The sequence below is a fragment of the Durio zibethinus genome, chromosome 14 (assembly GCF_047325235.1).
Source record: "Durio zibethinus cultivar Kanyao isolate XHJ-2024 chromosome 14, ASM4732523v1, whole genome shotgun sequence".
Taxonomy (NCBI): domain Eukaryota; kingdom Viridiplantae; phylum Streptophyta; class Magnoliopsida; order Malvales; family Malvaceae; genus Durio; species Durio zibethinus.
Window position 1 is genome coordinate 5,390,074 of NC_143175.1, and position 14,334 is coordinate 5,404,407.

Consider the following 14,334-nt stretch of genomic DNA (forward strand, 5'->3'; position numbering starts at 1 on the left):
GAACAAATCCAAACGGGAATTATGCTTCAAAACCATGGAGAAAGCAACCCGTTTGAAATCAAACCCAACACTAGTGAGTTGTTAGCCACCTGTTTCATCCATTAAGGCTACAGCGAAAGCACCGTCGAGCCCATTTGACGATCCTTTGTTTTGCACTCGAGATCAAGGATCACTGTGCAGATTTCTGTTGCCAATCTACTAGGTTATACGCCATTTTTCCTCCAACAACTCCATTGGATAAAGCTTTGAAGAGAAATAAGGGAAGGAAACAGGGTCGGAAAATGGGTTTTCTACATAATGGAAGAGGGGAAGAGGTTTGGCCACGCCCACGCTTCAAATCAATATGTGGGCATGGATTTCGTCTGGGATGATAAAATCTAGTGCTCATATAACAATCCAACCAGTAATCAGAGGACGTTATCAAGGAAAAAGGAGATATTAAGGAGTTGAAGATGGAGGAGGGCTCTCTGATTATGTGGTTGGAGATGGAGGATTATTATCTGACAGAGATGAACTAAGACGGACGAGAATGGATGAAAAAAAAATCATTTTCCATCCTTTATTAACATCACGCAGTAAAAAAATCCATGTCATCGTCTATGTGTTCAGTAAACATCAGATCGTCATTACAGTGAAAGGAAATTTTATTCAAGTGAGTCAACTCACTACTTCCATCCAAATAACGGCTTTTATAACAAAACAAATAAAACTGGAAGAGCTATTTAGATGTAATAAAAGGATTCCATACAACAGTTTTTATAATGAAAAATAAACTGTAATTGCATATTTAGATGCAATGAAAGGATTAAGGTTTATTTAAATCTTTTAAAATGGCTTAAGGGTTTTTCTATTATTTTAACCAAAAGTTAAAAGAATTTACTTTCTTCCAAAAATGAAAAAAAAATCATATTAAATATTTTACTATAATTTAAAAATCATTCGTAACATTAATTCATTACATAATAATAGTTTCATAATATGTTAATTTTTTTTATAACCATAATAGAGAACTTTCATTTTAATTCTTCTTATTATATATGCGGCCAAAATTTTCTTTTCAGCCTTTTCTTTTTAATCATAAATAAAGAATTACTAGTAAAGAAGCAATTAAATAAACGTAACAAAGAAGCCCCTCATACACACGTCATTATCACATCATGGGATGTTACGAGTTCTTTTGTTGTGATGACGATGTTTGATGACAATAGTATTATTATAGAGATCATCGACTGGGAAAACTTCATGAAATTCGATCATTTTAGTGGTGATGGCGACGGATTGAGTTGAAAATAATTTTTTTTATTTTGATTTTGATTTGATTTTATAAAATAAATATTTAATTTGATTTAATATTAAAATATTATTTTATATATTCTTCTGAATTTAACATGCATAAATTTGAATTCGTAATTAATATGAAATAAATTTAATAATTTAAATTTAAATATAATATTATAAAAAATTTTAATATAAATTATATTTTAATTATATTTATATATAAATATAATAGTTTTATTAAATTAATATCATAAATTAAAATATTATATAATAATATTATTAATATAATACATATATAATTAAATAAATAATAAAAATATTTTTTATATATACTAAATAAGATCAAGATCCAACCTCAACTTAAAAAAAAAAAAAATCAATCCAACCAAAACTTAATTAAAAAAAATCAATTTTATAAAAGCTGACCGGATCTCACCGTGTTCGATTATATTTACCAACCCTAGTTATGAGGCTGCAAAGATTAAAAACACTTTTTAATATTTGTTCACATGGGAATCGCCATACAAAATAATATCATCATGATAACGGCTAAAAAAAAAATCATCGTAAACCAAAAAAAAACGTTTGAGCGTACATTTTCCGAAAAGGTAAATTATTTAGTTACTACAGTGCGTAACAGGAGCATTAAAAATGCTAGAAGATAATGTCGTCGGAATTATACAATTGGAGATGCTCGGGAGCAAATGCATCACCACGCGAGAGGCAGCATCGGATTCTAATGTTCTTTCCACTCTTCATTTTCCCAGTGGTATCGCATCTGACGAAATCAGATGAACAATGATACGACTTTTTGACCTTCCAAACAAATATACGAACAATTTAGAAAAAAAAAAAAAAGGGTTGAACATACCCGTAACTCACGAGTCCGAGACACATAGATTAATTAGGCCTCATCTCAATACCCTGGATAACGAGACCGCCCTTCCAGTGACCACCCTTTACCTCCAAAACACTCATTTCCAATTCCCCATCGACACATCCCTCGTTGAAGAACTCACCCAGCTCAATCTCCAGCCACCCATCTACTCTTACCTTAGGGAACTGATCATCACTTACCCCACTGGGTGCAGATGCTTGTAACCCAATTCGCCAGGGGGCAATCCGCCGACGCTGTCTCCCGCCTCTTTCTGAATCCAAATAGACAGTTCTCTTCCTACCTTCAGTGCCAACAAGTCCAACACTAACCTCCACAGGTTGGAATTCAAACCCATAAGCTCCAGTCGCTGCCTTGAACACAAGGTAAGCCTTGTAGTGTGTCATGGGTGATAGCATGGAGATACTAATCTTCCCTCGGATTTCAACCCAACAAACACTAATAAGCTCTGCTACCTCTTCAAACCTGTTTTAATATGAAATGTTTATGTGTTAACAACAAGCATCAAATAAGTCCTGAAAACGGGAGGTGATTGGGGGTGAGAAGCAGAACTGTCATCATATTCAATCCAACAAATCTATAATAACCATTTATATTATATGCCTAGGATACACAATTCCTTTTTGGAAATGATGAATGTATCCCCAAGTACTAGTAAAAGAAATAACGGAGAGAATCCAACAGGGCGGAGAGGAGAGAGAGAGACCTGGACTCAGGTATAGAAACCCATCTCCAGTAAGTTGGAGTGTCACTCCACACAATATAAAGGTCCCTGGCAGACAACATGTAACATTTCTTGCCACTCCCTCTATCCAATGAAAAACTCTGTTTCATCAAGATTAACATAGTTAAAAACCAAGTTACATATCTACAAAAAAAGCAATGCATGAAAGGAAAAAAACTTTGCAAAATCCCTATTCAAGAACGAAATGTTTATCATTTTTATTAATTGATACCGTTCGGTTAAAGACGAGGAGTTTGTCGGATAGATGTGACCCAAGCAATTAAAAACAAAAAGAAATCGCAAAGAACAAGATTCGGCAAGCATGGTAGAGTTTTATGTTCACGATTACTATTTTAATTATTCGATTTTTTTAAGCCCAAAGACACTTTTTTGACCCCCAAAATGAAAATAAAAATAAGGAATAAAAGCAACAACCGACAAAATTACTTGCTTTTGCTGTTAGATTAGGAAAAAGAAACATACTCGGATTAAAGGCAAATAATATTTTTGAAAATTTAAAATAGTAATGTTCTTCGATAACAAAGCATGTGAGTTTACATTAAATTAAATGTTTCATACAATTTGTTTATAGCAATGATTTTGGATTCAGAAAATGAAGCATCCAAAAATTCAAATTCCAAATAAAAGCATCTAAATTACACGAGAATGCAATGGAAATTTTCATCAGAATTTTTTTAAGAAAATTATGGCAGCGTAAAAATTAAGAAGAGTGGGTGGAATTACCTTTCGGCCACCATCAACGAGGACAGGATTTTCACAAAGGCTAAGATAAAGCTCTTTCTTGGACGAGAAAGAGAGAGATGAGAAAGCCTGGTATTCGGACGGCAAGAAGCTTTCCCAAACGGTGTCTGAATCGGCAGCCGATTTGAAGGTAGTTGAAACAAGCGACAATCTACAGGCATCACGAGGGGAGGTAAAGGAAAGGACGACGGCGATGAAATCTTGTGGGAGAGCATTAAGGTCGAAAGTGCCACACGTGGTCCCTTCCTTTCCTCCTATTCCTCCTTCCATTTCAGAAACCTCGGAGTTAACGTTATTCAGTCAAGATTGCGAAAAAAAAAAAAAAAATCAAAACCAAAACCAAACCAAAAGAAAAGAAAAGCAAAAATGGATTTGGTCAAGTGAGTGAAGCGATAAGACGGACACATACATATAGGGAAGTGAATGAGGAAATCTTAGCGGTTAAGTCTTTCGGGGGTATCCCTAAAAAGAAGGTTTGCCTCTGGAAGGACCAGATTCACGATATCCTTCCACTGTTGGAGTTGGCCACACCTAAAGATACTATTTTTATTTACTTTTTCAAAATATAATATTGATATTTTAATGTTCTCGATTTTCGTATATGGTAATTTTTAATTTTATAAATAGTAAAAATTATATATATATATATATATATGTGCGTATTTTTTAATTATTTTTTATATTTTTAATATTTTTGAAAGAATATGTTTCATTATGCTATTTGTATATGAAGTTAAAAATTTTACTTTAATTAAACAAATAATTTTTCTTTTTTAATAGATAGTTTTTACTCTCTCAGTCTCAAACTTTTTTATGTTATTAATTTTTATGAAATTTTTAAAAAATTAATTTTAATGTATTTAATATTAAAAATTAATTTTTTATAAAATTAAAATTTCTTAATTTTTAATATAAAAAATAAAAAACTTTATAAAACATAACTTTAGAATATAAAAAATAAAATTTTCAATATAATTTTGACATATCAAAAAAATAACACAGAAAATGAGATGAAAAGAATATAAAAAATAAATTATTGTTACTTTTTTTATTATTATGTATTATTTTTTATATTTTATTTTATAAAAAAAATTACTTGCAACTTTTTCAAATAGTTTTAAATTATTGTCAAAAACTATTACTAGTACCTACTAGTCAAAAAGGACAAAATATTTTTGTCTAACTCCTGCTCCAATCCCAAACTTTGATTTCACATTCAGTGCAAAAAGAATAAAAGAAAACTCATTTATAACTAAAGTTGCATATATTATATGTGCGACGGTGACTCATCAACGTGGTCTTTTCACTAGTCTACATGTAGTCGCACAAACTCAGCACTTTGGATCTCTACAAAATCAAGACGGCTGTCACTTTTCTCACTTTTCTTTATGATTTATTATTGGGAAAAACTAAGACGCTGAACGTGCTTTGTACGAGTGACCGCTTCAATTAAACTCCATTAATGGTAAGTTAATTGGTTTTAATTATGTTTTAATTACACATCATTTGCCTTTAAATATATATGAAAAATGTCATAACTCATATAACATTTTCGAATTTGATCAACTAAGGCCTAAGTTATAATTATAACTTACACGCATCATTAAGTATACTTTTCGTTAATATTTTTCATTAAAGCCATTAATTCTAATAAAAAAAACATAAAAATTGAGCACAATAACAATTGATAATGAATAAGGACGCAGGAAGTAAAATTAAACACAATAATTAATTTTGAACAAACAAGTGAGAGAGGTTAGATAGTAACAATTCATGATTAAAAGTCGATGAAAAGCAAAAAAAATTAGGCAAAATTTTTTAATTTTTGAAGGAGCAAAAAAAATACATAGTAAATCAATTGTTTTAAGAAATTTTTTAGGCTAAGAAAAATTTTTTTATTAGACAATCAATAAAGTGAATTCATCAGCAAGATTAGCTATTAGTAAGTAGCCTCAAAGGGGTAATTGATCCAACAAAAGAGTTCCAATACACAGAAGCAATAACAATAGCAAGATTCTAAAATTCATCAATAAGGGTTTTTCTAGGTTTGATTCTTTTGTAGAATTTCTCATTAAGGGGTTTTTTGGGTTTGATTTTTTTTTGTTAATTTTTGGATTTTAAAACAGAGTTAGAAAAGGAAGGAAGTGTTGATCGATCAACAGCATAATAAACGGGCATCAAATTCTGGTGGTGAGATTTTGTGATTCTTGAACTTTTCATTTTCTAAGTTGTAGTTGGGTTCTAATTTGAGGATTTAGAAAGAGAAAAACATAGAAGAGGAGTTGAATTAAAAATTCGAATTTAGTCACCAAGAAGCTATGCTGCTGATGAAAGACAAAGATCGACGATGGTTATTTGTAACAAGAGCAATGAAGGAAAAGGCTAATTTTCTGAATGTTTGTTTTTTAATTAAAAAGAACATGAAAAAGGCAAAGTTTGCTTAAAAAGAGAAGCTGGAGAAGGTAAAATCTTTGGGCTACTTTTATTGTTCATTATATTGCAAAACAGTGATTTACTCATGTAAATCACAGCCATAACAAAAGGCTTTATTTGAATGTATTCAAAAACATTACATCTTATATTGAACTAAATTAAAGTTGAGATTTTTAATTTAAAATCACGCAAATGTTAAATTCTTAATTTAGCATTTAGCTCCTATAAACACCATTTAAAGTTAATTAATATATTATTTAAAAAAGATTAATTTAATGCATTATTTTATTAAATTTAATAAAAAATAATGCATTAATTGTAAATTTATTTCTTTAAAAATAAATTAACCATGGTCACTAAATATTAATTAACATTAATATTTTTCAGTAAATTAGGTATAATTGAATAATATTTCAAATGATTTTGATTAAATTTTGAAAACACCAAATTAAATTCGCTTCGATTTTTCTATTTATCAAAATAAGCAAGTATTCATGGAATCTCTATCTTTATGGGGAAATATTGGTTAAGGTTGGTTATGGAACTAGCACTACAGCAAAATGGCATTTTAGTGACAGTTTTGTAGTGGTCTTTCACTTACAAACGTCGCTAGCTTCTGTGTTTTTATAAAACTTCAAGCGTTTATTATCCAAATGCCACTAAATATTCAAATAGTGACGTTGTTACTTATAAACGCCACCCAATACTTGATATTAAAGGCGTTTCTCAACTAAAACACCTTGAATATATTTTATTAAAAGTTTCGATGAATAGTTAAGACGTATTTTTGATAGACAACGACTTCAATAATCATGTCATAAAAAATTGTATTAGATTAATGAAGGCATTGTCTAGAAGAAATGCCTTTAATATTTAGACTAAAAATTTTCCAAGCTTATTAAATTTTTTTTATTTTCTGTAAAAATTCCTTCAATATTAAGGTTATCAAATTGTTTGGATCGTACAGATGTTTACCATAAGATTATTGGTTCGATCAGTCCTTAATTTAGTTTTTTTTTTGTTTAAGCACAGATTATTTGTTATTGATTAGTCTAAGAGTTTTCTTGGCAAAAAAACCTTCATCAATTGGTTTTAAAAAATTTTCATAGAATATTGAAGGCATTTTTCATAGAAAGACGCCTTTAATAATTGATAGCAAAAATATGAACTCGATTCTTAAAGACGTTTTTGGTCGAACTCGCCTTTTATAATCTAATCAATAATTTTTTTTTTTGGATTTTTAAAGACGGTTTTATAAGAAACACTTTCAATATTCCATAGACAAAACTTGGATAGGATGGTTGAAGGTGTTTTAGGCTCCAAATGCCTTTAATATTCCTAACGATAAATTTTAATTGTCGGATTATTAAAGGTGGCTATATCAAAAAATGCTTTCATAAACATTTTGTTGGGATTATTGAAGGCGTTACCTATAGGAAAACATCTTTCATAATCCATTCGATTAAATTTTAGTTGGTATTATTGAAGGCATTTTTTGCCCAAAATGCCTTTAATATTCTAGACAATAATTTTTTTGGGGGATTATTGAAGGTAATTTTGGTAAAAAATACCTTCAATGTTTTCTATTATGGGTGATTGAAGGCATGTTCTTACTAAAAACGCCTTCATTAATTGCATCAAAAAAACATAATTGATATTTTATATGTGAAGTCAGTTGTAGGTTTATGCCTAAAAAAATATTTGCTGTTAGTTGTATATTTATGCCCAGAAAATAGTTGGTTTATATATCTGATACTATGAAATTGAAATTTGCATAATGAATATTATTGTTTTTCAAAAAATTGACCACACATTTGAAATTAAAACTGATAACGTTGTTATATTAATATATTTTTCTAAAATAATCGTACTCAGTAATTTAATAAGTACACATAGTGTATTCATATTAAGTATAGCAATAATAGTAAACCAATACCCCCAATGTACAAACTTAAAGTTTTCATTCAACATGGCATGTTAAAAATATTATAACAATTTGTTCGATATATATTTACATTCAACCAACAATGTCTAACCTGAAGGTTTATCAACATTGATAAATGATAATACATAATCACACTATTCTTTATGGACTTCATCCAGCTCCTCTTCTGTGAAGCTTTTTTTACTCTTCTACTAAAAAAAAATCATAAGTAAATGTTAAGAAATGAGAACATAATGTACCATTTTATTTTTTGAATACATAACGAGTTTATGAAATTTATACTAACCCTGAATGGTGTGGTCATAAAATCATGTAACACTATCTCTCATATAAAATAAATGACATAATATCCACATTCAGTATTACCGGATTGACAAGGTACCTAAAAATTAAATTGAGTCAGTTTAAAAAATATTTATCTACACAAACTCAGCATTAAAAGAATAAATTTGATATTTACCGGTAATGACACTTATTTCAATTTTTTTATCTTCTTATTGAATGCAGATATTACCCTAAATTGAAAAGAAAAAAATTAGTGGGAACATAAATAAAATTTCTTATGAAGAAATAGAACATATATAATATAATAAAGTATTGTAATACCTCTTTATAAAAGTTTGAATATCGGGATTAGACATCGTCATTGGATTAATTGAATTAAAAAAGTATGGCGTTAAGGATTTAATATCAATCACAATAAGCACCTAATGACGACTGTAAAATAATAACAATGTATACTCAAAATATGCATCAGATCATAGAATAGAACAAATTAGAGTAAGTAAGATTGGAATATAGCTTACTGTGCATTATATGAGAGTGAATAATAATCAATCGGTTTTTTCATGCATAGGATCACATGATTAGCATGATACACGACTGTGCCACTCTGCTCACTAATAAAGTTGGGATCAATGAATCTAAATTTGTTCATCAACTGTCTCCCTTTCAGCTTTCTATACAAGAAGCTACACGAAAAAAATCAACATTGCTAGTTAGTATTACACCATAATACTAACTTACTACATATTGAATGTGCATATTTGTATTTATAAGCTAATCTTATATAAGTAACAATTTTAACAGCTAATAATTCATCCATTTCATAAAATTATTTCACCTCATCTACACCAATTAAAGAAAATGATTGTTTATCAAATAAGTCTTCCTCAGAGTCAATGGATATGAAGTTTCCATCGATACAATTTTCCAGCGAATATTTTGTTAACTCATCCATGGAAGCCTGGGCAAGGGTTAGACTTTGAGTCTGTACCCCCTCTTACAATATTTAATGAAATATAAGTATTAAAACTAAATCAATCAATATAATAAATTAATTAATATTTAAATTATAAACAATATCATACTTCTTGGTGGTAGCGGATGATGTGATGGCTTTCTTACTTGCAACAGAAGCTACTTGTATGGAGATGATGCTATTAGGCTGGGGTACTGGCATAACCTGTTGCATTACTGTCAACATGGACTCCAAAGCAATGAGTCTTTGCTGTTGGTCATTGAGACATTGCTCCTGGTCATTAATTTATTGTTGTTGTTGTTGAATTATTGTTTCATATTGTGTATTTCTCATTTGTGAGGGTTTTTGGTTGTTTACCAAAATACATTGATGGCAAGACAAATTTATCAACCCCACAAACTCGACTAGACCTTTCTTTAGTGCCTAATGCTAAAGACAAAGGATATTCACCATATTGGGTTGCCAGTTCATCAGATTTTACTTTGATAGCATAATCATCCTAAAAGACAATAATAATAGTTGTTAAAATAAATCAACACAAGCTAGTATACACTAATGCATACAACCACAATGCCAATCATACATTATATCAAAAAAGTAGTTATACATACAATCTTTTTTGTCATTTTCTTGGTTGCTTCATTTGTGAAGGATCTATCTTTTCGTAGATGTCCTTGTTTCCAGACATCTCATCTGAAAACTTTTGTGTTTGAGCTCACCGATTCCTATTAAATTACCATAAAAAAAGAATCAAAATGTATGAAATGAATGTTCATAAATATTCATTAATGAGTATAAAACAAATGTGTGAATACATACAAGCTCATACTTCATAATTGCATATCTTTTTTTTACTATCCGATGGTGATAATGCTGTTTGCCTCGAATATCCCGATGTTATTTTTTGATTTTTTACAAAGTTAAAAAATTATGTCAATCACATATAAAGATCAAAAGCTATATTACATAAAGACATATAAACTTGGACTGATTTAGTAATGAGTTTGCGTACCGAGAAATCTTCTGAAAGTTGATGTTGAGCAAAATTTGTCCAATCTTCAACACTGATGACATTTGCATATGTCGTAGTGGAACAGCCAAAACATCACCTTCACCAGCCAGCAGTAAAATATATTGGGTTATCAATCTAATTTTAAAGTCTCTGAAAGCTTTTCTAGCAGATTGTAACATAATCTTTTTACACTCAATTGAGACATTGAACCGTTCCTAAATAAGTTAACACAAATAGTATCAACACATTGAATTTCAATTAAATGATCATATAATAAATTTTACGAAATAGTTGAATAAACATACCACAACAGACTATCATATCTCATCTTTTAGATCATCAGGAACTCGTTATCAATTGGTGTACGTAATTAAAATCTTCTGATGTACGATGGCTCTAATATGAGTAGCCATCTTGGCAGCTTCTTTCGACACAGGTTACCCACTATGATTGAAGTCAACATGAATTTTTGTGTCAATCACTTTGATTCGTTTATTTGGGCCCTTTTTTCTTTCTTTTTTTACCTACACTTCTTTCTTCTGCATGTTCATTAGAAGGAGAATAATGTTATTTAGAGTCTATGTTACCTGTAATATTGATAATAATTCTACGAATTACATAATATGACCTTCTAAATTAATCATTGTACTTAATTTAATACAACCAATACTATATTATATACAGAAATAACATTTAGCACACTATTCACCAATATGCTCATGCACACCCTTCAGCAAACCATTCAAAAACACCATTCAATCCCTATTCAAACCTATTCAATAAAATAATATCAGACAATAAGGTTCAGCAAATCATTCAGCATGAAATATTATTCAGACCCTCAATATCATACAATACCATTCGGTAATGCAATATCAGTCAACAAGGTTTAGTAAACCATAATATTTAATGCATACTACATAAAAACAGCATACTTGTAGTATGAATAGAATTTTGGATGACTATGCTGACGGTGATGTTAATGAAAATATATAAACGCATATGTCAATATTAAGGAACTTAAAAAACAAAAATTTGACTATTAAAGGCGTAAATAATATAGTAAACTAAAAAAAAAAACTTACCAGTTAAAATAGAGGTTCACAACGCTGATTTATGGAAGGTCGATGGTGAGAAATGGGAGAAGGAAAGCAATGGTCTGCTAGAAAAGTGTTTAAGGGTTTGGTTTGTTTAGTTGAATAAAGCAGCTTTTAGTCATTCTGTGTACTAGACCTCTACAAATTCTCATATTTAAGGTAGAGAAATGAATATAAAATTAATTATTAAAGGCATTTCCATGGAACAACGCCTTCAATAATCACCTAAAAATTTTATTAGAGATTATTGAAGGTATTTTTTACAAAAAAGATGCTTTTAATTATAAACCTTTAAAATTGTCCAACCAACTTATTAAAAGCATTTTTTATAAAAAAAAAATATCTTTTATAATTTTCAAAAATTATAAAAGGTGTTTTCAATAAAAAATTACCCTCAATAATTATGGATTTCCAAAGCTTATAACAATTTATTAAAGGTGGTTTATAATTAAAGACGCCTTTAATAATCCATGAAAATTTTTTGAAGAAAATTATTGAAGGCGTTGTTTTTTACAACCACATTCATTTATTATCTACAAACTATGATAAAAATTATTAAAGGCGTCTTTCTTGGATGTACTCCTTCAATAATAGTGTTAGAATTTGTGTGACAGTATATAAAAAGCATTTTAAAATAGAAAACGCATTTAATAATTCTCAAAATATTTAATGAGAAAATTTTAAAAGCGTCTGTTGTTAATAAATGCCTTCACTAATGGATTACTAAGTTTAAAGGTATATTAAATACGTCTTTTCTAATAAATGCCTTCCATTACGATTGTGGTATATTAAAGGTGATTTATAATAAAAGACGCCTGTAATAATCCGTGAAATTTTTTTAAGAAAAATTATTAAAAGCGTTGTTTTCTGCAACCGTCTTCAGTTATTATCTACAAACTGTGATAGAAATTATTAAAGGCATCTTTCTTAGATGTACGCCTTCAATAATAGTGTTAAAATTTGTGTGACGGTATATGGAAGGCATTTGACAATAGAAAATACCTTTAATAATTCTTAAAATATTTAATGAAAAAATTTTGAAGGCGTCTGTTATTAACAAATGCCTTTACTAATGGATTACTAAGTTTAAAGGTATATTGAAGGTGTTTTTTCTAATAAATGCCTTTCGCTACCATCGTGGTATATTGAAGGTGATTTATAACAAAAGACACCTTTAATAATCCGTAAAAAATTTTTAAGAGAAATTATTGAAGGCATTATTTTTTTCAATCGCCTTCAATTATTATCAACAAACCGTGATATGAATTATTAAAGCATCTTTTTTAGATGTACGCCTTTAATAACAGTGTTAGAATTTATGTGACAGTATATAAAAGGTATTTGATAGTAAAAAATGCCTTTAATAATTCGTAAAATATTTAGTGAAAAAATTTTAAAGGCGTTTGTTATTAACAAATGCCTTCACTAATGGAATACTAAGTTTAAAAGTATATTGAAGGCGCATTTTCTAATAAACGCCTTCATTACCATTGTGGTATATTGAAGGCATGTCATAATAAAAGATGCCTTTAATAATTCGAAAATTTTTTTTAAAAAAAATTATTAAAGGCATTATTTTCTGCAACCGTCTTCAGTAATTAACTACAAATTATGAGATAAATTACTAAAGGCGTCTTTGTTGGATATATGCCTTCAATAACAGTGTTAGAATTTGTGTGGCGATATATTCAAGGCGTTTATAGTATATTAAAAAAATATGTATGAGAGAATTATTGTTGGCATTTTTTATTAGTAAATGCCTTCCATAATCCTGTCTAATAAAAATCTTCTCAAACTTAACGCATCTAATCATCAACTTCAAGCTTTATCTTAATTATTATACTATTTCTTTTTTCAGACCAAGTACAATTTAATTTTCCTTTCCTTTCACTTTTAGTATTCGAGCATTATTTTTTAGAAACTTATTTCGATTATTCATAGCCTATTGACTTTAGCTTTTACTTCATTCGACTATTCCTTCAATTTTTGCAATTCGCGATTTTCTTTTTGGTGAAAAATTTTTTTACAAAACCCACCTTATTTCACCTTATGTCAACCCCAAGTACAAATACTCTTGGGTACTGTCTACGTTAGCAGTAGAGTTTTAACAATCATAATATCTAGTAACTGATAAATTACTTCACAACAAAGAGTTTTCATTTTATGTAAGTAGTGGTCTTGTTATTATCTTTTGTTTAAAACATAGTAAACAATGCAATTTTACATGTTCGTTTTCATATTAATTTTTTATATACATTTGATCTGATAATGTAGCAACTAATAATTGAATAAGAGTTAGATGCAAAAGTCAAGAATAAGTCAAGAGTACAGAGATAGAGTGAAATTTTTTTTTAATTTTACATTTGAGAATATAAGTGAAGGTAATATGATATTATACCCATGTGTGAAATATGCTAATATCGAGTGACAAATGCGTAAAGTTATTTATAAGCATTTAATTTGTATTAGATTTCTATCGAGATATGTTAATTGGTATTTTTATGGAGAGTCTGTACCTTCAAAGTCTTTCACTACAGTTCCTTCAACATCAAAGGTTTTCTATCTTCAACATGATCTCTTTATAACAGATGATATTGAAGGCATGTTGCGAGATACTTTTAACTTTCATAATAAAAATTTTCGTAATTTTTCTCCCTAAAATGAAGGATTTAATCAGTCCAATGTTGAAATGTATGAATTCAGTGAACTTGAGATAGGTGTACGTGACCAATAACCTAGAAGAAAAGCATATAAGTTTTATAGGGTGCTTGAAGAGATGAATGAAGAATTTTTTAAGGGATTGAAGCATTAGAAGTTTTCTTTCTGTGTTCATTTTTTTCACTTGAAATGCTTATGTGGATGGACGAAAAACTCTATAACTTTATTATGACAGTTTATGAAAGAAATGTTTCCTCTTACAAAAATAT

General features: G+C 29.1%; 1 protein-coding gene across 1 annotated transcript; it reads right to left on the reverse strand.

Moving 5' to 3' along the window:
- Positions 1 to 1,757: 1,757 nt before the first annotated feature.
- LOC111294410 (putative F-box protein PP2-B12) lies at positions 1,758 to 4,048 on the reverse strand. The gene is made up of 4 exons (XM_022887704.2): positions 3,642 to 4,048; positions 2,880 to 2,998; positions 2,150 to 2,638; positions 1,758 to 2,056 (listed from the first exon to the last, which is right to left on the reverse strand). Exons 1-3 carry the CDS (start codon positions 3,927 to 3,929, stop codon positions 2,179 to 2,181), a joined length of 867 nt encoding a protein of 288 aa, XP_022743439.1. The 5' UTR covers positions 3,930 to 4,048; the 3' UTR covers positions 1,758 to 2,056; positions 2,150 to 2,178.
- Positions 4,049 to 14,334: the final 10,286 nt, after the last annotated feature.

Coding starts and splice junctions, on each gene's coding strand:
- LOC111294410 (XM_022887704.2), bottom strand. CDS start 3,929: ATGGAAGGAGGAATAGGAGGAAAGGAAGGGACCACGTGTGGCACTTTC. Junction 2,999..3,641: donor TCGTTGATGGTGGCCGAAAG/GTAATTCCACCC, acceptor TTGATGAAACAG/AGTTTTTCATTGGATAGAGG. Junction 2,639..2,879: donor GTTTCTATACCTGAGTCCAG/GTCTCTCTCTCT, acceptor ATATTAAAACAG/GTTTGAAGAGGTAGCAGAGC.